The 27693-nt window shown below is 35.1% G+C and overlaps 1 protein-coding gene across 1 annotated transcript; it reads right to left on the bottom strand.

Annotated features, from left to right (window-relative positions):
• Positions 1-748: 748 nt before the first annotated feature.
• Positions 749-25547, bottom strand: LOC115443108 (sodium-dependent dopamine transporter). The gene is made up of 13 exons (XM_037439743.1): positions 25501-25547; positions 18458-18634; positions 9758-9892; positions 8315-8469; positions 7857-7966; positions 7081-7219; positions 6474-6608; positions 5829-5932; positions 5204-5441; positions 4443-4671; positions 3950-4091; positions 3145-3271; positions 749-2963 (listed from the first exon to the last, which is right to left on the bottom strand). The coding sequence occupies exons 2-13, from the start codon at positions 18600-18602 to the stop codon at positions 2763-2765; spliced, it is 1860 nt and encodes a 619-aa protein (XP_037295640.1). The 5' UTR covers positions 18603-18634; positions 25501-25547; the 3' UTR covers positions 749-2762.
• Positions 25548-27693: the final 2146 nt, after the last annotated feature.

Consider the following 27693-nt stretch of genomic DNA (forward strand, 5'->3'; position numbering starts at 1 on the left):
TTGTTAGAAAAATTATGTAGAATTTTAAAGGCATAAGTATGAACTGCCAATTTGAATAATCCTGCAAATTGTTATTTTTTATATTTAAGTACTAAAAACATCGAAAACTATAATTATGTTGTAGTTACAACTGATCGCTTAATCTAGTAGTAGTATTATTATCTTAATTAAGGTCTCGGACAGCGCATTATATATTTTTTACCAATGTTGCCAAGGATTAGCTACTTCAGTAGGAAATAAAACCAAGTAGGCTGCTAATCGCTATAAATTGGCAAAATTCATGTATACGACTTAAATTAATAAAAATATACCTGCTTCATTTAAAACATACTCGACTTCAAAATAGATTCTATGAATATATTTTTATCCAGATGCCAGCAAGTACCTATCTATCTAAAATATAAGTAGTTAGCTCGTTCCAGTCCAGTAAGATTTAAAGTTCTTTTGGCCAATAAAACTTATTATTTTTCAAGGCAATCAGTTAAATTATGTATAGAATTTATAATAATTATAATATACATGCAGGTAATATACTGTATTGCTACTCGCATCATGTTTTTATATTATGCCTAATGCCTATCCAGGTTAGTAAAGCATCATCTTTATGCAGCCCTTATACTGATTTCAATATCGACCTCCTCATCCTATAAAATTTTGTTTTTCACGGGATGGCATTCAAACTAAAGTGGAGAAGGACAAATTCACTTATTCCGTTAGGAACCCAGAGACGAAAAATTAAACACAGGTATACATCAAGTATAAATTTATTCTAAATAAAAAATCAAAAGTCATAATGGCTGATATGACTATTGATTGTATAAGTTCAACAGCTAATGATTAATATTTGGCACTACTACACAATTGTCTAATAAATAGAGATCGATACATTATTCGATATTTATTATATTGATTACGTGAACGTCTACATTTAATTACGCTTGAATAAAAGTGAGTAAGTAGTATGAATAATGTGAATAAACATTGAGAAACATTCTATACTACTCTACATATTGAAAAGAATGGTTAGCGTGTGTGGAGCGTACCAATCTTACTTCAAATGGAAGATCGTTTAATGTTCTTTATGACAAAACTTTCTTTGCACAATTCATCAGTCCGCATTGCCCAGGACGGAGTGATGAATAGTGGCATTAAAATAATTACATGATCAAATAAAATATATTAAATCGTTAATGGAGCACCCAAAACATTATTTCTTACGACATTCAGATTAACATTGAGTTTAAAGTTTAAATAGACACACAAAGCGATAAATAGTGAAATACATTCAGATCGATAATACAATGAGATGTATACGTTATGTGGGTATATGAACTTTTCTATTCACATCAATATATAATATTATACGTATTATTTTCTACTGTTTCTATTATCTACACAGCATTTCATTTTTCTTATTGATTACTCACTTATCATAGTATTTTATTTTTCTTATATTTAGTTGCTACTAGAAATATCATTGTTTTATTACGACCATGCCAATAAATCGCCTATGAATAAAGTTTATATTATTTAAATGTATCAATATTAATTTTTGTAAACAGGTTAAAGAAGCAATCCCTACATTATACAGTAATATAAACTTTAAAGATAATAAATTTGGTTATGTTATCACCTATTGCTACTTTATAATAACTAACCACTGCACATCTAATGACCAAGTCAAATTTTATAAATATTAGGTACCCATAGAATATATCCAATTACATTTGAATACTTAATGTATAATTTTTAAGATTTCAATTTAATATGTCTACGAGAGAAAACACTATAGCTTTAATGCTACAATACACGTTTCTTCTTATCGTTATTACGTTTTAAAGTTATTATCTAAAGTGGAAAAAAAATATTTAATATAAAAAGCTCTAATATTTTATTAATATTATTTCGCTACCTGACAGGAATGTGGATTTTATCCAAAGAATTACGAACTTATTCTGGATATTTACTGCAAATATATTAATTTATCTCTAATAATAAATATAATATTGGAGCTAAAACTCAGGGGTTCGTGTAGCTTTCCATTGTATACATAATAATTGTTCCTGCGTCAACCTTTAATGCTCAATGGGTATAACTAGACTACAGCTAAAGAACATCGACGGTTTGCTGAATATTATAGTTTTACACTTAATTATTAAACATAGGAGCACTAGTTGCGCCTTTGCTACCATATCGGAGATAAAAGCTTGAACTATATTCTAGAAGCAGAATTTCATTACTATATTAAGGTGTATTTGAATTATTATTACGCTACAAATGTCTTATACGGAAATAATAAATAAATATAGAAATACATTGATGTTGTGATTATATTATTTACGAACTACAGAATAAATATTAATACAATTATGTAAGTGCGCTTACTAAACATTACGATTACAACCTTCACACGCTTCCCAGTCCATGCGTTCCTTCATAAGTCATTCGTATAAGATTATAACGAAGCATTATAAATTTATTTGTGCAAACTATACAACACTACGTTAATATTATGCATAATCGACTCTCAACAATCGATTAAGTAAAGCATACATTATTAGTCGATTATTTTAGCTACTACACTACATTCCTTTTTTAGTATAATTTTCTCCTAATTTTAAAAGGAGAAATACTACCTACATTCCATCAATTTCTGAAGACTATTAATTTGTTAGATTTCACGTGGTAACTTGTGGCAGCCATAGATTTTTGAGGCAGCCGATGTGGGCTTAGACGTAGTAGACGTCGAAGGAGAGTTGTGCTCAGACGAGCGCGGGGGCGGTGGCGGCGGGGTTGGGAGAGGCGTTGGTCAGAGGAGGGGTGGTCGCGGGGGCATGGGGGCTGCTCGGGGTCTGTGCTGCTGAGGCCAGTCGGACCCCCCCACTCTCGGATACCACCATGCCGTTGTGGACTGTTCCGTTGCCCTCGCTGTCTGCATACGGTGTTGTTAGAAGTTGGAGTCGCTGGAATATGACAATTTTTTATTTTTATTTGATGAAGCAATATAACATTGAAGCCTAAAATTATTTATTCCTAAAACAGTGTTGTTTTCCGAACTTTAAGCCCACCTTCTTTCAATGTGGGCTAACAATGTTTTAAAAAGAGTTTGGTTTCTGTTCATATACATATCTACAGTCCACATACCTCAAAGAAAGTGCCTTTAGTGGTAATCATTTTGTATATCGCCACAGCGGGGATGCAGACCACGCTGGAGCCGGCTATGGCCCAGCCCAGCGCGTTCGCCCAGCCTGGGTACACGTAATCCTCGTACCTATAATTTATTTGTATAGAATGTAAACATTATATGTATGGTCTTTGCTTTTATAGATTTTGTTTTTTTAACACATCCTCTTCTGGGTTTCCGATACAACCACTGGCATGTCCAGCCCAGGCAGAGGTAAATTCCAACTTTTTGTACGAAAGCAAATCATGAATTTCTTAAAGATACTCTCAGTTGTTTAACACATGAATACACAACAGCGGCTATAGCCTAGTTGGAAGTGGAACGGACCGCCGAGACGAATATCCGCAGGTTCAAAACCAAAGGACACTCACGTCTTACTTTTCTAAAGTTACGTGTGTCTACTTTGTAAATTATGGCTCGCTAAAACGATTTAGAAGTTCTCTGTAAGAGTTTAAAGGGTAGGTATATGAAGTTTGCCAATACGCACTATGTCAGCTTGGTTGAAAGCCTAACCTCTCTCAGTAGTAGAGGAGGCCCGTGCCCAACAGTGGGACAGTATATAATACAGAGCTGATATTATTATAATATATACAACAGTATGTACGAAGGCATTTCAGACTCAGAGGATGGACTTCTATCGGCCCTAACGTCCTACGATGATGTAGCAAGATGTATCTGTTGAGATCTTTATGTTTATAGTTACATATATTTCTATAAGACAGATACTAAATAATAATACATAAATCGAATTTTATTTCACAATACCGCAACGGTTCATAATCCAGCAGGCCGTAAGCGATGATGAACAGTAGGAAGGCCGGAGCCGCGAACCGCCAGCACACGCGCCAGTACACGCCGGGCCTGAAGCCGATCATGTCGCGAATGTCCTCGCAGAAACGCTCAGTACCTACGTGAAGCAAGGAAATATAAAAGTTAAGAAAGTACATAAGAGTAAAGGGAAACACTGCTCTTTTTAATAATTAAATAGTAATTGATGAAACTTGATTTGTAGAGATAAAGTCCATAAAAATGACTGAACAAATCCGAAACTTCAAGATCTCCAGTTAAAATATTATTTGTTTTTCATTTAAAATAATTAATAGAATATAAAATAGTTGTTAATAGACATAAACAAGTTAAAAGGCGATTTGTAATTTTAAATTTCATTTCAACTATTGTTGTGGCTGTCTGTACATTTGAAAAACTACACAAATATCTTTTTTACTAATTTATTATACATAATAAAAAATTCACTTACCATAAATCCAAGAAACAGCAATAGCCTCAAAGAACACAGCGATCAGTATAGAGTATCCGGCAGCGTATCGGTCTAGCAGTTGGAAGAAGTAGAAACCGCCCTTGGTACAGGAAGCCAGACCCACGAAGAAGTACAGCGTGAAGAGACCAGCCACGAAGAGCTCGCGGTGGCGGCCGATTGGTGGAAACTCATCACTTAGAGCTGTTATTATCGCTTCCGATCCTCCGAACTGGAATATAATGTGGACTTACGTTTTGCGTAATAAGCGCCAGTTTAGTTCGATGGTGCAGAATTACTATTACTTTTTGTTATTATAAGCACTTAAAATTCATGTTTTTTGTTGAACACAGTTGTATATATTTGCGTATATTAAATTTCCAAATCCACCCAAACCCGCCATTAAGTAAATCATTGCACAAAATTAAAATTACTCAATCTAGAAACCACGTTAAAAACCATTATATACTTCAATGTCCAATCGTCGGTAATCCCAAGTATCACCGCACTTTAAATAAAAATTGGCTTTACCATAACCTTTACGTCATAAATAAAAAGCATATTTAATCACGCTCCAATCGTCACTGAGTTATACAACCCAAACATCAGCAGCATAATGAAGAATATCAGCGCCCAGAAGGTGGACCCTGGCATTGTGACCATAGTAGCTGTGTAGACGACAAATACAAGGCGCTCCGCGGCATCAGCTCGCACGTGTCCGTCAGCGCAGCACACTAAATATCACAAAACCCGACCCGACTTACCGAACTATCGAGCCCCAATGTCAGCAGCATCATGAAGAATATCAGCGCCCAGAAGGTAGATCCTGGCATGGTGGCAATGGCGGCGGGATAGACGACGAATACAAGTCCGGGACCTTCCGCGGCGACGTCCCGCACGTGTCGGCCCGACGCGTGCGCCATGTACCCCAGCACGCTGAAGATGACGAACCCCGCCACGAATGACGTGCACGAGTTGATCACGCTTGTTAGTATTGCGTCCCTGCGATGCAAAGTACCTAATGAGATTATAAGTTTCACAAAAACCGCAACTGAAACTCGGTTTCAAACGGGCCGACATAATTTTGTTGAACGGCGATTACTCTCATCAGTCGACAATTTACCTGGAGAAACAATATAAAAGGTGACGTATCCGATAAACATAAAATCTGCCTATCCAGTCTTATCATCGGATATTGTGCCATGGAAACCGTTTCAAAACTAATTCTTCTAGTAAAGTAAATAATTTTCTATTATGGTCAAAACATGTTCCCAGAATTGAAGGAGATTTCATTTTAGCTTCCAGCTACTTTTGTTTTAAATATTTTACATTTTATAAATATTTACGTACATACTTACGGTAAAATATTTTGATATAAAAGTAACTCACTTGTAAACATTGTTGTGGTACTTGTTGTAAGACGCGTAAGCCAGAAGCACTCCGAAGCCGGGCCCGAGAGAGAAGAACACTTGAGTCGCCGCGTCTACCCACACCTACACACCACGTATATAAATCATGGATAAATCAGTAGCACAGGACTTACTTATGAAGCATTAAGTATAACAAGAATTTCAAGATCATGCTATAATATTTTATTTGATTAGAAAATACGTAAGTACATTTTGAAATCCACCTATAAGAAAAGAAATAAAAAATCTGGCAACCTTTATTTTATTCCAATACCGAATCATTACAACCCACTTATTTAGAGATTTGTAGAAGATATTTAATAATTTTTACGACCATCATCATCTGCTTTCTGCAACCTCTTGTGTAGGTTTCAATCCGAAGCAAATTTAAATGCAAAATATACCAAATATGTTGTTTAAAAATAGGTCGAAATATATACTATATAAATTCGTGACATAAAAAACTTTGTAACGGCACATTGCAGGCACGACTGATTTAACATAATGAAAGTTCATACTTATAAAGAAAGATTGCAGAAAAATAAAATGTATATATGTTTTAGAAATATAGTAAATGTGACGGCCCAATTTCCACAAATATAAATAAGTAGGTAAATGATATTACCTGCGGTTGTGTGATGGCCTCGAAGTTAGGACTGAGATAGTACTGTATGCCAGTAGCAGAGCCTGGGAGCGTGATACCGCGGACTAGTAATATCAGCAGGACCGCGTAAGGAAACAGAGCCGTGAACCAAACCACCTATGAGGGGATATAAAGAGTATTGTCACACGAAAGTTATCAATATTAGAATTTAGATTTACTTTAATTTACTTTTATTGCGGATCCACTCGTATAAAGGTACCTTCTAGGGGAAAACTGAAAAACTTATAGAACTCTAGCTTTTTATTATATAGATACCACATATCATCTTTCTTATTAATTAAATATTTTTCGGCAAGGTGCGATTACTCCAAACATTTGCAACGCAGCCAGTTCAATGAAATAAAAACTTCAGCTTTGTATTGTTTAAATTTTTTGAACAAAAATACTCACAAAATATGTTAGCATTTTAATCTTCTTTTCTTTTGAACTATTACGAAACGAATGGAGCGTCTGGTGTAAAACATCAATACCTAGATTTTAAGAAGTTAGCTAAAATTAATTAATTACAATTTGTGGCTCTTTTTAATTTTAATTAGCACAACTAAAACAATAAATCAATTATCCATACTTTGCCAGAAGTACTGATCCCCTTCCAAAGCGAGAAATAGCAGATGATGTAGACGGCGAGGAGGCACAGAGCCATGTCCCACTTGATAGAGCCCAGGTCGTGCAGCCCCTCGCTCCCCTGCAGCTCCAGAATTGCGCGACTGCAGTACAAGATATTTCTTACTCTTTACTTTTATTCGGGCATAGTGACTCCAGTGAGTGGGGACTCCGGATATTTATCATTTGATAGAGTCCACACATTACCCGGTTATTGGTCAATATTGTAAGTAAATTGGTGTTGTTAAATGTTAAAATAAAATATTAAAGGAGTATAATATCTGCTATCCGCATTAAACTGCTATTTATTATGAACGTAAAGAGTCAACTTTCATACTACTAGACGAAAACGGTGTCCTGTAAACTGTAGAAGAACAATTTAAAACAGATTGTAAGTATATTAGTACTGCAAAGTATAATACGAACATTAACAAGTTGCATAAATATTGACATGTATTACTAACTCAAACTGTATTAATAGTTGATACAAATAATCATAAAGTACTACTAGTTTTTTGCTCGCCGCTTCGCCCGCGTTAAGGAGTTTTTCGGGAGAAAAGTCCAGCATAATTTTCCCAGGATAGAAAGTAGCCTATAACCTTCGCAGGGTCTTAAACTACCTCCATACCAAATTTCATAAAAGACTATAATAGATTTTGAGAAAATCGATAACATACAGACTTCTAGAAAAGGGGACTTTGTTTATAATATGTATAGATAATGCAATGTAGACACACTCACTTGAAGTATTCAGAGGCTGCCGAAGTGAACGGAGTTGTTTGAGCGAGTCCCAATGAGGTGTTGCGCGAACGAGATCGGTTGGTTGTGTTTGTTTCCCACACAGCTTCGAACTGCAATACGGCATATTCGAATCATCCGCACAATTACAATAGAAATAATATAGTAGTAAAGCCCCGCTGCAGATATACCTATATTTTATAGCATGATACAATCGTCAGTATTACTATTGTAGAAAACCCAACGTGAAGTAACAGTGTGGTGAATAAGATTTCCAGAAACCCAAATAACCTTTCGCCATTGTGGGTGGTTATAACCTGATTACTATTGTTTCCCTTTTGTCAGAGCACGGTATGAGTACTTGCCCATATTACATATGTATATTTAAATGTATGATAAAATTGCTATAGTTTTATTTATTTAGTTGCCTATTGACACTTAGAAAACAATACAATACCTACCGGTCGACAGGAGGGGGTATTCCATTCGTTGTCACAGTTAGTCCAAGGGAGCATGGTGGTGAAGGAAGCGAAGAAGAAGCGAAGAGCCCACGCGATGATCACGTTGTAGTAGAAGTCCACGTAGAAAGCTATTAGAACCACGGCGTATCCGATACCTTTGAAGTAAATTAAATCGATCTAAAACCCCTTTTAACTACCTTAACACGTGAAAATAGTCAAAATGCTTTCTTCGTAATTTTAATTAAATAATAAACGCAGACGTGAGCTGCAAATGCGTTACTTGTACATGTGTTCGGAGTAACAATTGTATTCATTAGTTTTATCTACGCTCTTATTAGATTACAATAATTATAAAGCCAAGATAATGTAATAGAATTTAACTTTACTTTATAATGTTTCCATAATATAACTACATACATATTTCAACTTTCAACATACTTATCCACCAAATTCCAACGTCAATAAAGAAGTGGTCTCTACCGAGCTATGTTACCCGCAACCTTTCCACTCCATTACCAATTTTATTTGAGTTGAAAAAATCGCGGGCACTCAACGCCGCGACGTGACAATCGAGTGAAATGAAATCAACTGGCATAAGCCGCGCAAATCTAGCGGGGCCTTTTGAGAATCCGCCGTATGGGAGCACTTAAGGAGCGCCCTCCAAATGGTGTCAATTATGGACGCTAAGAGCCCCGAGCCCGCGCCTTACGACCACTTCACGACTTATAGTTTCGATAAAAATATATGTCTGGAGTCATGGCTTTAGATTTTACGAAAATATAAGTTATGATTGATAAAATTAATAAAATATATATTAAAATGTTGTTATTTGGTACAACATTCATTTTTAAAGATAGTTACCTCTTTAAATATTTAGATTTAGTTTTCCTTACTAATTAAACAAAGATATAATGGCATACAAAGTACACGCACTCTCTCGCGTAAATGCAGCGCGGCAATAACTTAAGATCGGGAAGACATCGGCACTCAGCTGTGAGTATCCATTTGGGCCGACATTATCATCGGCTACGTGACTGGCTGGGCCCATAAATCTACCGCATGAGCTTAGTACGTGAGCCACTAACACTTTACTATACTCCAACTATTCCATAAAGTAGTTACTTTCTTGTTTTTGTACTTTTAGGATCTGCATTAATCTCAAACTAATTTTTACAACTACTTAAGTATTTGTTTCATATTATCATTTTATCTCGAATTGGAATATACAAAGGCATTTCGATACCAAAAACAACATTTTCATTATTATTATCTTCTCTTTTAAATTGTCATGCCTTTCATGTATTAGAAGAATGGAATAAAACATGTAAATTAACATTGTCTGACGCAAACAACATTAATTAGGTAAATGTGGGCGGACAGCAAACGTTTTGAATCTCAAAACATAAGTTATACCACTGAATTCATATATTTCGTAGTACTTACCTTTGAAGAGCGGCACGAGTCTGCCCCAGCAGGTGATGGCGCCTTTCCGATGGTATTGTCCGAGAGCCAACTCCATGTAGAACAGTGGTATGCCTCCCACCACCAGCATGATGCAATACGGTACCAGAAATGCACCTGTATCAAATTACTTTTATATAACACAAACATAATAAATTGCATGTGATCCCATTATGAAATTTTTGCCTTGAAAATAATGAATGGATCAGAGTTAAAACCATACATAATAATAACAGCCCTGTATTACATACTTGCCCACTGCTGAGCACGGGCCTCCTCTACTACTGAGAGGGATTAGGCCTTAGTCCACCACGCTGGCCTAGTGCGGATTGGTAGACTTCACACACCTTCGAAATTCCTATAGAGAACTTCTCAGATGTGCAGGTTTCCTCACGATGTTTTCCTTCACCGTTAAAGCGAACGATAAATTCACAAAGAATACACACATGATTTTTAGAAAAGTCAGAGGTGTGTGCCCTTGGGATTTGAACCTGCGGACATTCGTCTCGGCAGTCCGTTCCACACCCAACTAGGCTATCGCCGCTTACTAGGCTATCGCCGCTTGTAAACCATAAACCATACATAATGGTGTTTTAATGCATTTAACATAGAAATTGGGTAGGAATGACTTAATCAAACGATGTTTCGATTTATTCTCTTTATTGAACTGTTCATTATGTCTCTTCTCTTCTTTTAAATATACTTTACATGACGAATGATATGCATAGTTTCTCTTTAATGGTTATATATTTTTTTATTCTTATTAACAATAGTGTTTCTGTGTTGTACAGAAATGTGTCATAAGGCGCGAGGTTCCGCTATTTTCCAGATAGTAAGAGATTATTAATGACCCTTAATACAATAAATGTGGGGATAATTATTATTTAAGGAAAGTGTAAAAATAATTCTGAACTTTTGGGTTTCCAATAATTATGGTACTTAATAGAAAATGTATTACAATCATCTCCTTCGTAATGGCTATTAGTAGCATCTAACTTCATCCACAGATAAATCATTAAACATATGCTGAACTTATAACCTATCCAAAAAACATTCACCGTTGGGTTTCTTAAACAATCTAATATAAAAAAAAATGGCTCAATCCACAATATTATTTTAAATTGAAAAGAATCAATCTCCTACAATATGAGAAGTGCCTACCATTATTTTCGTTGTAAAATTATTGAAAAATGATTCCAGGTCACGAATCGTAATGGTAGAATAATTTTATATTCGTCCCAGGGGCGCCGGTGGCGTCGCAAATTGTACCCTAATTGGCCTTTTAAGTCGCTCGCATTTACTTTCGATATGCTTTTAAGAAAGTTGAGACAATACCATGTAATATCTTCAAAGACATTTTCGAATACCGTTTATTTTACAAATGCTGTTACTCAACTAATTTGCTGTTTCAATCTCTTTTTGCCATAATCAATCAGCTATAGGTGGTATATTATAGAGACATTTTGGCATTGCGTTACTGAATGAAACCACACACTTACTTATCTATTTAAAAATAACACTACAATAAGTAGTCGAGATAAAAAAGTGCAAATTTCGAACATAATATATATCAATGAAAAAGTAATTTTATATTTACGCGGCCAAACTACCACATTACTACTCAAAGAGAATTCGTCGCAGCAACATCACTCTTTCAGTACAAAATACATTCACTCACACACCATATTCACCCTAAACTACAAAATTATTTAAAAAAATCGGAAAAGTAGGACTGGAATTTTTGATAAACATATTCGTAATTCATTATTTTCGGCATAATGTTAACAGAGGTAGAGAAGTATATGGTTTCATTTATTAACACAATTTCAAAATTACCCTGTATACAAAGTTGTAGAGTTTGTTATTTTTAACACAATATTCTCTGGAACTATTTATGCAATTTGACAAATTCTTCACGACTATCAATCTATACATTACCCGTCAATCCTACATAATTTTTTATTTCGGATACGAATTTTAACTTTAGAGGGACTCCGATAACAGCTAGCATAAAATTCAATCAGATACTATTAATAAAACTATATAGTATGAAATTTCAGGATTCAATAACACAAGTATATTGTGCTAATTGTATACCGAAATCCGTGAACTAGCGTTTTATCCTATATAATACAGTTCAAAGTAATTTAACAAACAACCTTTATCCCACATGCACTTGCAACACAAATACCAAGTAAACTTGTTCGTAATGAATCTGACACAATTGATAAACAAGGCTCTTCCGTAGACGTTGCTAATTTTGTAAATATACATCACATGACCTATGTCAATACCAAATAAGTGTTATTTATTGGTTTTAAGGGAAACATACAAGCAATAATGAAAAACAAAATAAAGCAAATTAATATTTAGTTACTTATAATGTCGAGATAGAACTCAAAATTAAAAATGTCCCGTATAGAAAACAATTGAATGTCTCACACCTAAACTTGATAACAAAGACAATTTCCACGACATAAAACAATATTTCAAAGCTATAAATCAAGATAAGAATCAAAATCTTCTACACGAGAATTCCCACTGTACGATGAAATAACTCAAGTAGGGGAGGCGGTTGCCGAGATTTATTTTATTGCCAGCGCAACAGGTCGGGGATAAAGCGAACAGAGACAATTCAAAGTGAACTTCCACTAAGTTGTCGGAAATGGCTGAAGGGACTTGAGAGTTCGCGCTCAAGTACATGATAATGAAGATAATAGGCATTCGCGAATGACGGTCTTATCAACTAAATTCTCCACAAAAATGAGCACAAATATTACAACTAAAGAAACCAATCATTAATAAGTCTCTTACAGACTTAACAGCGTAACAGCGTATTAACCAATAAATAATTTACAGACTTAACATTTCAATTAAGAACTTAAATCACCACTAATCGGATTATAGCTTCATTAAATTCTTTTACAATTGAAATATTCAAGACGAAGTGAGTCGGTAATCGAATCGCCTGCCGATACTATCCCGGGTCCCAATGGACCGTCCCGATGATTGGATATTACGAGATTACAAGATAGGTACGCATTAAATCATCCAACGGATCTTTACTGGAATTGTATCGAAATACGGGAAACGTATTTGCGATGTCGGTACGGTGACAATTTATAGTATTCTATAACTCTGATTTATTTAAATTGATTGTTGCCATCTAGTATTTCATTTCCTGAGTAAAGATGCAGTTATAAATTTATTGTACTTATTAAGAATATTTTGTTGTACTCTGTTCTCAGTATAAGGTACAGTAGACACTGGTTATAACTTCTGTTATAGTGACGTATGGGTTACACGACTAAATGGCAAGGTCCCTAATAAACGTATATAAAATTATTATCGTTTAAACGACTTTCGGATATAGTGTCCGGATTCTATGGTCCCTTCAATCTCTTTATAACTGGTTTTACTGTATAACGACTTCTCCAAAAAAACCGTAATTTAATTTTACTCCATTTATCTATTAATACCAACCTAGTACCTAATATCTGTATTTATATAATAAATCATATATTTTATGTAGATGTTAATTGATTTAATAACAATATCACCGCGGTAATATACTTATAATAATATCAGCCCTGTATTATATATACTGTTCTACTGCTGGGCACGGGCCTCCTTTACTACTGAGAGGGATAATAAACTTATAGGCAAATATAAAACATAAAGAATAAATCCTTACTTCAATAACCACAACGTAGCCTCATATACTTTCCAGAGTTTTTCAACGTGCAATAAGTCATAATAAACATACGAAGATCGGTTACGGCCCGAGCCCCATCATGATGGATGGCTGGGTCGCATGATGAAGTGCTACCCCAATCAATTAGCAGGAAATCACTATTAACGTTGTGTACTTACACTAATAAATCAAGATTTGCTTTATTATTTAATACAGCGGTGGACGACAGTGTAATATATGTTTTGTAAGGTTATTTTCTGTAATGTTTGGGATAAAGGTATTTGAAATCCTTTAATTTGTATTATTTTCCTACAAAATCTCTTTAATAAAATCGTTGATTTTTCGTGTTTGCGCACTACTACTTTTGAAAAAGAAATCTCTTAAAAATGCGAGAAATCCCTTAATTTTTTTTAATCTGTAATTTTTTAATATATATATATATATTAAAAAATTACGTTCTGTTACTTTTCCCTCGCATTTTTAAGGGATTTCTTTAATATATTTCTTTATATATATTTATAAATGAATCCCTATTTCCCTTGGTCGCGCCAAACTAAACAAATAACAAAGTATGAAACTACAAAATGACTGACGTCAAACCCTATGTAGAGGCGGAAAAGTACATATAATATATTCATAGAGCAACCGTTCGTTACGTATTGGTACTAGCAAGAACTTTTACATGTTCTTTAGTCTAGTTTCGAGTACCTACATAATATTCTGTAAAATACCAACTATCAAAACAATAGAGACAAACAAAACTTACAAAGACACAATATTTAATGTAACGCGTAAAAAGTTAAAAGGTCTTCATAGCCCGCGCTAAATAAATTTCCTGAAGCAATCTCGTATCACAGACGGTCCAAAGACAAGATCACATTTCAACAGTTCGCGAGAATTGCCATTTAATTAGATCAGAGGGAGACGCGATCGGCCTCTCTGGCCGGATGACCTCCACCCTTCTCCATTAGCTTATTACCCTCTCCCATTATTGCGTTACTAATTTTCCTGCACATCGAGGAGCTAACGAAGTTTCTCATGGCGTAAAAGGCGCGTTTTGATTGTCAATTACTGGCTCTTGGACGGTAAAGGGTAGCTGAGGATGTTCAAAGCAAAGATCAGGATGCAATTAGCGTGTGGGTGAAACTTTATAGCAACACACCAGCCACTGTATACATGCGCTTTGTAAAGACCTATAGAGCGCGCCAACTACGCGACAAAGTTTTACAAGACCATTTCAATCGTTCTTTCTTGTCGCACAAACTACTTACGAAAACTTTTCCCAAATCTTATCTATGGAATATATGACGGGCAAAAGAACTTCAATGTCAAATTAAAATGACATATTCACGTTTTTGAAGTTTAGCGTTTTGTTTATATTTTTATGTCTTTTGCTGTTCAGCTTAATTGTTTTATAAGATTGATTTCCGACGCCTTTCTGTGCTCTAATACATTATGTCGGACGAGAGCTCTGTAGAAGAAGAAGAAACAGAAGTTCTGTTTGTGGCAGAAGAGCAAAGTTCAGGCGAAGACCCTCCTATGAGCGAATGGTCGTCGCTTGAAGTGGAACTGCCCGAAGAGAATAAGAAGAAATTGCTTTTTTCGCAAAACCTGTACTCTGCAGGCAGCGGGGAACTATGCGCCAAATATGTAAAATGTCCGACAGTCAAATGGTCTTACACCCGTACTACAGCTATCCAGCAGTCTCGGATCCAGGGATAAAAAAAGCACTTCTAGGACCAGAGAAACCCGTTATATATCCTGACGATGGACAAGCCCTGTATTTATTTTTATGTGAAGACATGAATACATTTCCAGTAAGAATGTTCCATAAGAATTTACTCAGTAATGAAATTGATCTTAGCTTCTATGGGGTTAGTCCAGCAGCAGTGCGTCCCATGGCAATGGCGTTACAGTATAATAAATATGTTCAAATATTCAACCTCACTGATAATTTTTTGACTGATGATTCTTCCTATCATTTAGGACAAATGCTCAGCTCCAATATAACATTGAAAGAGTTAAATCTAACTGGATGTCGAATCGGCGCATCAGGGATGCTTCGATTAGGGAATACCTTATCAGTGAATCGGACACTCACAACGCTAAATCTCTCTAGAAATTATATCGGGGAAGCTGGCGGATTACATTTTGCGCACCAAATCCTGGGTGCTGCTGTTAAAAATGTTAATTTAAGTTATAATCAACTTGGAAAGCAAACCGCTCTAGCGTTCGCAGAGAGCTTTCGAATTCAATAACAAACTCACGCATTTAGATTTATCGAAAAACAATTTTTTCCACGCTGCGACAACTGTTAAAATGTTAGATGTTCTAGCTCAAAGCAAAGTGTTGCAGGAATTAAATTTAGCGTGGAATTCACTCGAAGGAGAACGAGTAGCAGGAGGGATTAAGAATATCCTATTAGTTCCAAGCCTCACGTCTTTAGATTTGAGTAATAACCGACTGCAAGGTGAAGCCATTTTAGTGATTTTGACAAATCTATACAGAGCAAAGAAATTAGTGACTTTACACCTTTCGTTTAACCCAATGTCTCCCGAAGACGCCCAGGCCACAATTGAAAAGATGTTGAAGCCACGAGTTAAATTAGAAAATTTATTTCTCGAAAATGTTAGTGTCAATAAAAGTTTTCTAACTTGTCTGAGTAGAGTAATGAGGATGAAGTCCAGAAAAAACTTTAGCGTGAAGTACGGTAGAGTATTACAAAACTGGTCCGTGCAGGGTCCGGATCCCAGGGAATTGATATTGCGAAGAGCCGATCATCTTGGAAAGGCTAGAAAGAAACGTAAGGTCGATATGGCTCAATTCTTCTTGCAGTTAAATAAGGAGTTCCCGAGGCCGATGACTATAAAAGAGTTGTTAGAGCGGATCGAGTTGGACGAGGTGCCGTTGGATGATGGACTGGTGAACGAGCTATGTGTAATCTTCCCCGGGCCTAAATCAGTGAAGACAAAATACATAAATTTGCAGTTAATCTGTGACTTCATGGAACGCATCTGGCCCGATAGGAAGCTACCGCCTACACCTCCCCCGGAACCAGAACCCGAACCCGTAGTTGAACTACCGCCTCCGCCCCCTCCAAAGAAAGGCAAAGGAAAAAAATAATCTCTTTTTAGTTTATTTTAGTTATTTTTTTCGACATTTATTTTGTAATTTAAATTTTATTTGATAACGCATTTTAACTTTTAGAGTTATATATTTCGTAATTGTTAATTTGAATTATTTTTCAATTATATCTATTATTATTTGTTTAATTAAATACGTTACAGCACGTCCCGTATTTTGTTAAAGATTTTTAGCAACTTTTAAACCGAACCCAGAAACTCATTTTTCTGGGTTCGGTTTAAAAGTTGCTAGATGAATAGAGAAATGATGAGTTGCATAGATGACGCACGTTTGTGAAGGCCATGAAATAAATTCTGCTATCGTTCAAATTCAAAACTAAAAAGCTTCAAAGGCTATCTCTAAACTAGCTGGCTCAAACAAATCTCATTTCAGCCGTTTCCGGTAGATTCCGCGACAAACGCAGCGCCATCCTCGCCTGGAGCTAGTCATTTCCGGGACCACTGATCACTGGACTGCACTGTCATATACACTTCTGTAAATCTACTTACATCATTTAAAATATCAGCGTATCTTTCTCGGAAATCCGATCCGAACCATTTTCCATTCGAAAACTTCTGAAAAATAACATTATTATCCCGATATTGCAACTGTAAACGGTACGATGGGTTCGAAATGCAGTAAGTAACTATTCTTTTCACATCCAGATATAACTAGTTCTACATAGTTTAAAATAGATTTATAAGTCAGAAATGATAGTACAAAAACTATGACACAAAACTTGAGTACAGATGCATTTTTAAATACCAATGTGTAATACCGTAGAAGCCAGTCGGTGCAGTACAATGTGTTTAATTAGCAAAGGGTGGATGTAAGCGCAGAGCGGCCACTCGAGCCTGCACGGAGCCGGCACAAGGCGTACGATTGTTAACTGCCCATTATCGCTCGAGGGCTCTACACGCGAGTTAGCGCACATTCATGCCTCCTATCAATTGACTTGGTGCTTCAAAGAAGTCTTGGGTTTTCTCGAGCGTCTTCAATCCTCGAGTTTGCTGTTATCTCGGTTTGAGATCGATTTATTGTACACTGATATAGTTTTGTATCATCGTGGTTTCAATAATCTAAAATAGGCTACAATGCTTTAGAGATGCTGATAAAATGGACAAAGAGTTATTGTAGATTTCAAATATAAAAAAGTACTTAATCGTATTACAAAATAATACATTATATCCTTAAAATTTCAAATAACAAGACAAATCAGTAATCTTTGTAAGAGCTCTTGCTATAGTAGGTAATCCAAAAACCTCATATCTTTTTAAATATTTAAAACCCTTTTATTTCATACCTCACATTACGAATAAAACCCTGACTACACGATAAGTGCGAGCTGCATTATCGTCTTTGGCGGTGCATACGAGGCGGAAGCGTGGCGCGGCGACAATTAGTGAGGCAAGAGGCACTTAGTGTTACCACAGGCGCCGACGCCACGCTGGAACTACCGACTACCCGCCAAATGCGATTAACTGCTATGAAGTTATGCATCCTTTGACGATCACCTAAACGTATTACGAGACTATAGTAACCGATGCTTTGATGACGTATTGATTTAATAGAGACATGGACGTAACTCGAAGCGATAGCTATCCAGTTGCATTTACTATACTGTTAGAATTTATAGTGTCAAATGACGACTTATATTTAAGTAGTTTTTTGGCATACTTTTAAACAACACTTTAAAACTGATTTGTAACTTTTGATAGCAAGCTAACAGTAAAAATTATTACTTTAATTAATGCCGCATTCTCTTTCTAACAAGATCGTGTCAATAGGAGTTACCGTTAAATTCTGCTCTTAATTAATCATCAAACCTGAAAAGCTTAAATGTAACACCACACACTAGGACTTACCTCCTCCATTCTTATAGCAGAGATAAGGGAAGCGCCACACGTTAGCGAGGTCGACCGCGAACCCGATGACAGAGAGCAGGAAGTCGACCTTCTTGCCCCATGTCTCGCGCTCGCCGACGACCGGCGTCGGGGTCTTCAGCGCCATCCTACTGCCTACCGACGCGAAGCCGCCACTCCCTGACACAATATAACATTCAAAATGAGAGTCCGGCAATTACTTTCAAATAAAGCGGAAGAGTCACCACCTTAGTTCTTATATATTACATATATTTATGTATAATGATATTTATTTTATGTATTTATATATCTATATGTATATATATTTTTATTATTTGTTATTTGAACTTTTAAATTTTCAACCTTTCTTTCATGCATCTACCATGACTATCTCAGCACCACTACGGTTGGCTGGTAGAGGATGCCTATGGCATTAAGTTCGCCTGTATTTGTATATGAAGTGCTAATAAATAAATAAATAAACATACAGTTTATTACAATGATTAATCAAAAATATATATTGATTCCTTCCCAACCGAATTTCGGCCACGGCGGCCAATCTCAACGGAGATCAGCCAAGTACGCAGGACATATAGAGCACAAATGTGTGCGCAATACACAGGTGCATTCTCTGTTCCTTCACTCTCATAGTCCAGTGAGACGACGATACGGTATGACCAAAGAGATATGTATAGGCATGTATCATACCTACCCTATCAACTGAAATGAAAAATGTTCCGTGACCATACACCACCTTACACACTCTTAATTTTTATATGTCATGTGAAAGAGTTAACATATTTAAATCGTTACGAACGAAAGGGACAGCTAGTATTTTACCAATTGGGATGATAATGAGTCTTCAAATTGCAATGGTTTATCTCCCTCTTTATTTCACCATTCGCCACTGATGGGCAGTACATAATACAGAGCTACTATTATTATTATATAATTAACACAGCTAACTAACAAATCCTAGATACATTGGGATTTGGAATATTTATTTATTAAAAATCCACATTTGAGTTTCTAGGTGTATAGTCAACTGGACGTATTGTTTTAGCGAAATTGTTATTCTAAATTTTCTGCAGAGCTCTCCCATAAAGTCCTTATATTGATGTTGTAAAAACTATATAGAAAAAGACTCTACCACACATTATACTCTACTTCATATATTACTTAAATTTATATCGATCTTGGTAAATATAGAATGGGGCTCCTGGAAAAATAGGTGTATCAAAGTGCCTACTCCTAAAATAAAGCATGTTTCATTTCGATTACTTTTATTAATTTATATGGCACTAGGCCGTTGAATATTGCAATATTCTTGTCTCGTAGCGGTTCGTACTCTTATGTGACGGATTTGTAATAATTATATTTATAAAACATAGTCCCCTGTCGCGTCTGTCTGCCTGTTTGAAACTCATAAGTACTACATGGATAGTACTACATAGTACTACATGGAATTTGATGAAATCTGGTATGCAAGTAGTTTGAGACCTTGGGAAGAGCATACGCTATCAAGAGAAAGCTGTAATCAAAACCTAAAATACATAACCTTACATAATACATACGTTACATATTTATACAGTCTTTCTTTGTAAATACAATAAAAATCTCCAACACATAAAGAAACGCACACAAACAAACCGCTAAATTCAAATTGCAATGCTCTTCAAATTTGAAATTCGAATACGAACACTATAAAGAGGAACACCGAACAACGAATAAAGATGTGCAATCACTTGACCTTTGGCGGGTTAATTAACCGGTGAGAAATAATCGCAGTGTAGTGGCTCTCGACGGCCGGAGTCCGGACAGCCGGCTCGTATAATGAAGTGACAAATGTTATAACCGGGCCCGGCGTGACGGAGGACCTCTCTTCACTGGACACGCTAGAGTTAGGGTTGTAACGCGTTTGTGTCCTGTTTTATTTTCGGGTATTTAGGATTGGATGAAGAAGGGTTTGATAGAATTACGTATTTTCTACGTAATAGGAGGGTTTTAGAATACAAGTAGGTAATTAAATAGATCTTTATTAAAACTAATGAAATTTAGATATATAAATATAACAATGAGAATTGGCTAGTTTTATCCAAATGTAATCATAGTTATTTGCTTAACAACAACAAACAACTCTATCTATTCAATGCATTAAAATCAGCACGATCTATCCATCCATTATGTTACTGCATATTACTATTTTACTAAAATATGCCAAACAAAACGTAAATCGCATTTGGATCACGTCAAGTGGCAGCCCTAGCCAGCTCTTGAGCAGAGCGGGTCCGGCGGAGTGGCTGTCAGGCCCAGCGGCTGTGATTTCATAGCGAAAAAGCTCTACGTCACCGCTACACCACTCACACCGATTCCATTTGCCAATAAGCCTATCACAATTCACATGTACGGTTCGTAAAACTAGCTGTTTTTATTATTTGCATCCAATTTTTGGAATGACGTTGAAGAATTAAAACAGCGAAATTATGCTAAATAAGTAATAGTATATTTTAGTTATTTTATAAATTAGATTGATATTAATAGTTATAAAACATATTGGTATTATATTTTTCTTATGTACCTATATCATTTTTGATAGAAACAGATATACCCAGCAATGGTTTAAGAGTTAAGACATGCTTCTAGTTATGAGAATTAGATTAGGACAGAGGAGGTTGTTCACTCCTTCCTATAAGATAGGGTCCTTCAAGCGAAGTGTGAAGAAGCAATTATGCAGGCCGGCATGACTGTGTCGACCGTCCGATATGCCGTCTGGGAAGCCTGTCGCTTAACATCTGGTACAGTGAAACCGAACCGAAACGTTTGCTATGACGCGATAAAGAAATAGGACATTTACGCTAATCAATTAGATATTCGACTCTATTAGCCTATTATTCATCACTCAATTGTATATTAATAACATTATATGTAATAATATTTGCAGTTTACGGATGATGTAGATGTAAAGAAAAATCTAATTTATGCTATCTTTTGATTAAGAAACTCTTGTATTTAAAATAATTATTATAATAAATAAATCTATATAAATAAAAAATAATCACCGAGAGTTTATACGCGCATAACTTCCAATTGACTGCACCAAATTAAATAAATCTCTCTTTTATGTGTTCGTTATTGTCAGGCCAAGATTTGTATAAATAAAATATTAAGAAAAATAATAGCAAATGTTACAAAATCTCAGAAAGGTGAATGTGCGAATGAGACAGAAGAAAAAATATGGCGGTACGAAGTTCGCCGGGTCAGCTAGTCAAATATAATTATCGATCAAAATGACCTTAGTAAGATAAATTTTCATTTTATATACCCTGCATTGGGTATAATTAACATGACCATTTATTTTTCGTCTCAAAACGGGACATCGGTTTATTTACGTCAAGTATAAAAAAACAATGATAAAAATTATTCGGGAAAATCGCGTTTTCCCGAACTATAAAGATAAAATTATGAACAAAACCTGATCTAAATACAAAATTTTATACAAATCCGTTCAGCTGTTTCTGCATTTACTTCTGACAAACATACAAACGTCTGACAAACATAAATAACATCCAAACCTTTTTACAAACTTTTGCATTTATAATATTATTAAAATAAGATAATATTATATTATTAGATAATTATAAATTTAAAATATTATGTAATATACTAATGTTAAGTTTTATTTATATTTGTCTAAAGAACAAATTTGTTTTATTACAGCTGGTTTTTTTTTAATATATTGACTTTAGTTATCAACATCGTTTTCAGAACTGGAATCTGTACCTACCTGAGTTTTTTGAGATGTCCACATTTTATTCATTAGAGAAAAGATTCGTAGGCGTTGTAGTCAAGTAGCAGCCCGATCGGCTCTTAAATTTTCGCACGGTTTCGAAAAACGGGACAATTTTGTGTCCCCGAGTTTTTTGCGGGGACACCGGGACAGATTACGGAAAAACGGGACGGTCCCGTTCAAAACGGGACATCTGGTCACATTAGGTATAATATAATAATGGTATCATAACTTTTTGTACCATATCCAAATTGAGTATTAGTGAATCTGTGTATCTTTGTAACGTAGCCTGACACTACTGATTGTGCTACATACGTAGTTATGTATTTACCTACTTTAAAGTAGGGATTCAGAGCAAACTCAAACAAAATGGTTAGTTTTAGTTCTACGAGGATATTGCGAAAACTTTCTAATAAGTTATCATGCCCTCGACCTATAACCATATTAAACCGACCCAAACGTTTTGGCAAAGGCTACCGGCTCACTCTTCCAAATGCCCAATTTCAAACTTATAACGATTAATAATTACATTCTGAAATAGTTGATTACTTGTTTATATATTTTATATTAAAGCGTATGAAAGTACTTTCTTCGTTATTTACAATATTTTGCAAACGAGAAAGTGGCCTTGAGATTTTCTTTGCATTTGCGGCGCACAATTGCGGATAGGAATATGCAAAGATTAATAAATAATTTCTTTAAAAATGAAGTCTTTTTTATTTTAAATAACCAATATATTCGTTATTAAATTATCAATCTGATAGTGTTCGTTACAAATTAATATTATGTGTATTTTAAAAGATCTGTGGTATTAAAAAATTTAGTTGCATTTTTATTATGAAATTAATGAAACAATATTCACATTTAAAAAAAAATAACCAAAGTAAATATAACATTGGACAAGTATGTTTAGTTTAGGTACATTGTAAAAAAAAAGAAGTCGCTTTTAGTTGAGAAAAAATTTAAGAAAGCCGGGTACGGGCTACCATGACGAGAGATTCGGGTTCAATCTCAATACACACGCAACTTCTAATTAGGTTCAATGGTACTGTTAATATTATTGTTGAATAGTAACGCCGTATGAAAATCTGTTTAAAGTTTACTAATTGCATACCTGAGAAATCTTCATAAAAAACTTTCCATAAGGAAAGAACGAATCTACGAGTTGAACAGCTTAGTTGAACGGCTTAAAATATTTTTTTTTTTATTGTCCATGGTCCGAATACAGGCAGTTTGAATAATTCTCAAAATTTTCAAATTTTGATACGTCGACATTGTTCAAGCTAAAAAAAAGTAGTAACAACGAAACATGCTACTGCTAGTAGCTTCATTTGGCTTCCCAAAGAAGTTAAATAAGACACTATAGTCAGAAGAAAACAAAATTCTAATTTCAAAAAATTATCATCAACGTCTTTACTAGACACTCTTACGTTGAAGCTCAAACGTTGGGCCCAATAACGTTTAATAACGTCAATTTTTTCCAATAAAATTGAGAGAACGTCTAATCACGTTTAGCGTAATTCTGTATTCATTCGAATTAGATACGTTTTACAACGCCAATAGCACATAGTAAACTCTAATAGACGAATTCCTGTGCCGCAATACGTTAAAGTATAAAATGTCTAGAGACAACGTAGCAGAACATTTTTGATAGACATTTAATTTGTATGGGGAAATATTGTGTCACAATGCAAGTATCTGACTAGGTCGAACGTGTTAAAAGTAGAAAAATTAACCTACCTTATTCGACAAATATAAGAAATATTTATTGTTCTTAGGTACTACTCACACAAAACTCGGCAAAATAGAATTTTTTACAGAAAATTTACATCTAGTGTTGCTGCGTTCGGACTTTTTCACTATGAGTTCCGAAACCTATGGTGTAGTAGTTGCTGAGCCAGTTTGGAAAAGAGAGTCCGCGAGTTTTGTCTGCAAGAAATCACATTGACCGAGAGTTACCGCTTTGAATCATGTTATTTTATAAATTTTGCATCTTGGAATTATTGAGGGCTAAATATGTAACTTGTGGATCCCACATATACCGTATCATCATCTTTAAAGTCATACAGACCTCCGAGAAATCATGTTGACAGGGAGACGCTATTTCAAATCATATTATTTTATACATTTTACATCCTGGAATGCTTAAGGGCTAAATGTGATAATGATTTCTTATGTTAACGCGAGTATAAGACATTGAAATAAAACTATTTCGCGGCCTTTATCCGGGTTTTTTTATATTATAGTTTTCTTCGGACGTTTCAAAGACTTTGCAACCTTTGTAGTCACGGGGCGGACTGGACTATGTGACTTATGAAACCTAGATATACATACCGTATCTTTATCTTTAAAATTAGTCACTGCGTAGTATTTTTTTCTAGTTTATTTATTTTAATAAGTATTAGAGTTTAATCTCGGAACATAAAAAACGCGTTATATGTAAAGGGCGACTTTCTCTTAAAAATGGTCAGTCTACTCATTATCATATTATCAATATTTTATAAAGATTTACGTATTCATCCTTAACTTTTAAGTGCTATTTTTCTTGTATTTGGACGGACGATATGATATAATAATAGTAATTAATTATTAATTATGATTCCTAACGTAATTAATATGCAAAATGTAGAACCGGTGAAAAAAATAGGCTACAATTTCAAGGTTTTATTTTAGCGCGTCTGTTCTGACGTGACCCTAGAAATCATTAAAAATATGGTGCATCCTTGATAAAAAATAGAATAAAATTTTATTTCGTATTTAATGTAACGACTATAAAGAAATAAATAAATTTATCCGACGATCTAGCCCTAGTCTCTTTTAAAGCAAATTAAACGTAGTAATCATGAATTAATATCTCGTAAAGAATATCATTTTTGTTTGCGTACTTTTTTAATCTTTAAAAGAAAATACATATTTATACCCATAAAGTTACGTAATATTTTTATGGGCCAGTATTTTTCATTTTCATACTAGCTCCTCATATCCTTACATTTTTTACAATTAAGTTAGATAATTAACTATAAATAATATTATTTTCAGAACTGAGCAAGCTAATTCTTTTGTTAAAAATATAATACGCAAGTTTTCACTAATTTAATAGCCTAACTTTTACATTGCAGAATAAACGTAAAAAACTCCATTCTCTCTCAAATATAATAAGCTCAATTTTTTTTTGGTAAAATAAAAAAAGAAGAAACGTAGTGGTTATATTCTCTTTGAAGAAAATGAACATAATTTTAAATATAGAACAGATACTCACGTGCGGCTCGGCGGGCGCAGAAGTGGCGCCATGACCGCGCGGCGCGGTGCCCGGGAGAGAGTGGCGTGCAGAGCGCTCCTCGCCTCAGGGCGGGACGACACTCCCACCCCACCCAGGCCTGCGCATTACTACCACTGCATTCTTCTAGAAAGATAAGGCTTTTCGTTCTTTGTAGGACATATTTTGCGACCACACCCTTTTATTTCCAGGATAAAATTTCATGCAGATCTGTTCGGTGGTATAACAATTTTATACTTTATTAAAACAGCCTTAAAATTTGCTTAAAAAGCTTGGATTTGTTGTCATAAACAGCTATAAATAATATTCATGCATGAAGGGTTAACAGAAACATTGACGATGCCCATTTGGTGAAATTATTTTCCTATTTTTAATTTTTTTACGATAAAATAGACTAAAAACATATATTTTTTTATTACTGCGAAATGAATAAATAACCTGCGTCTTGCGTAGCCAGGTTTTACATTTATATAAAAGTCTAAGCTCGTTATTCACATGCTAGTTCGGCATGACGTTAAATTATTTGTTCTACATACATATTATTAATTTGTAACTTGTATTGAAAAATATATTATATTTCTTTAACTTCCTTTTACTCTATCAGTATAAATATTAAAGTACCATTATCCACAAAAACTCAAACGAAAATATAGCGTAGAGACAAAATTTTGCAAAGTAATATAAGATATTCTTATTAGAAAGATATTCTTACTTTACTTGGAAGATATAATTATTTTATACCAAGAGAAATGTAAGAAAAATTAAAAAGGTTTAACATAAGCGTCAAAATTAACCACTACAGAAAAATGTAGAGATGGCCAAGCAATATATATTGTTGCGTAATATTACATAACATTATCATGATTTGAAGTAATCAATTAAGCGTGGGCGGGCGGGCCGCCCTGGCGCAGTGGGCGGAGCGTCGCCACGCCCCCCTGTGACCTCGCGCCTCGGTCGCCGCAATTACAGAAATATCGCGAACCGTGCCTCTACCGCACTTACTGCGAATCATATTATAATCGCTCGCCATTATTATAATAAGCTCTAGATACATTGTAGCCAATTGTAGCCTTATGTCAACCCTTTTTAGCCAAATTTCGGTCACAGCCAATCTCAACGATGATCAGCCTGTTAAGCAGGGGATATTATGGTGCACACGTATGTGCGCAATACACAGTTGCACTCACTGTTCTTTCACTCTCATAGCCCGATGAGACGGTATTCCGATATGATCAAGAGAAATCAGGCTCGGGAATATCACACCGCCAACTTCCTGACTCCGAACTGCGACTGAGTAATTTTTGAGATGGAGAAACCCAGTCACACTTATTTATTTCGATCATGTAATGGAAGTACTAAAAAGATCTAAAATGTCAGAGGCAAACTCCCTTGTCGCGGTTTTTGCTTCGGGTTACCTTTTAAATAATTTCCCCCTTCCCCAATATAACATTATGAAAATGTTACTCATAGTAGAAGAAATCAAAGGATTTACTAAGTTACTATTACTTACTTCTCGATGAATAATGAATTCCACAGTGTACTTAATTGTGTCTCATATTTATTGTTTCGTCAGCATTGTCCTAACAATTTATTCTAGTGTTATTCCAATTCAATATTACAGTTCTAGCGCTAAACGAGCTCATAGTTAATTTTACGCAAAAATTCTCGGTAAAATCCCGTTAATCTTTGAAGCTGTATACCGGGATTAACAGCTATCTATTCCGTTTCAGGTAGGTCCTTTCTGGTAACTCCCAAGTCGGTATCCCGCGCCACACTGCTTTCTTGTATGCATCAGGGTCGACTCTACAGCATTGAGAGCCTTGATTGCAACTAGGAACGACGAATCTATCTCTGCTAAATACATAAACAGACGCAGTGGGGAAATTTTCTAAAAGGGAACACGACACAACATATAAGTAGGTACCAATATGCATAAATGCGGTATGCAAATCGTTATGATGATAATTAGATTGTAGAGAAATTCTTGGTAAAGGCAAGTCGGCCTTCACCACTGCTACAACATATGTGTTAGCGACGCAAGCACTTTTTGATGAATGTATTTTTTTTTACGTATTTAAATAGAATACGGAATCATCGAATAAAATAGTTTCCACAACTATACAGAGTAATTTTGACATTGCGTTACTAAATGAAACCACATACTTGTCTATTTGG

This window comes from Manduca sexta, chromosome 17 (genome assembly GCF_014839805.1).
Source record: "Manduca sexta isolate Smith_Timp_Sample1 chromosome 17, JHU_Msex_v1.0, whole genome shotgun sequence".
NCBI lineage: Eukaryota > Metazoa > Arthropoda > Insecta > Lepidoptera > Sphingidae > Manduca > Manduca sexta.

Bases quoted from the DNA above. Each gene is read 5' to 3' on its own strand.
- LOC115443108 (XM_037439743.1), bottom strand. From the start codon at position 18,602: ATGGCGCTGAAGACCCCGACGCCGGTCGTCGGCGAGCGCGAGACATGG. The intron at 8,470-9,757 runs GTAAGTACTACG...TTTACTTCAAAG, and splicing joins ACTCGTGCCGCTCTTCAAAG to GTATCGGATACGCCGTGGTT. The intron at 7,220-7,856 runs GTGAGTGTGTCT...CTTGTACTGCAG, and splicing joins GCAGCCTCTGAATACTTCAA to TCGCGCAATTCTGGAGCTGC.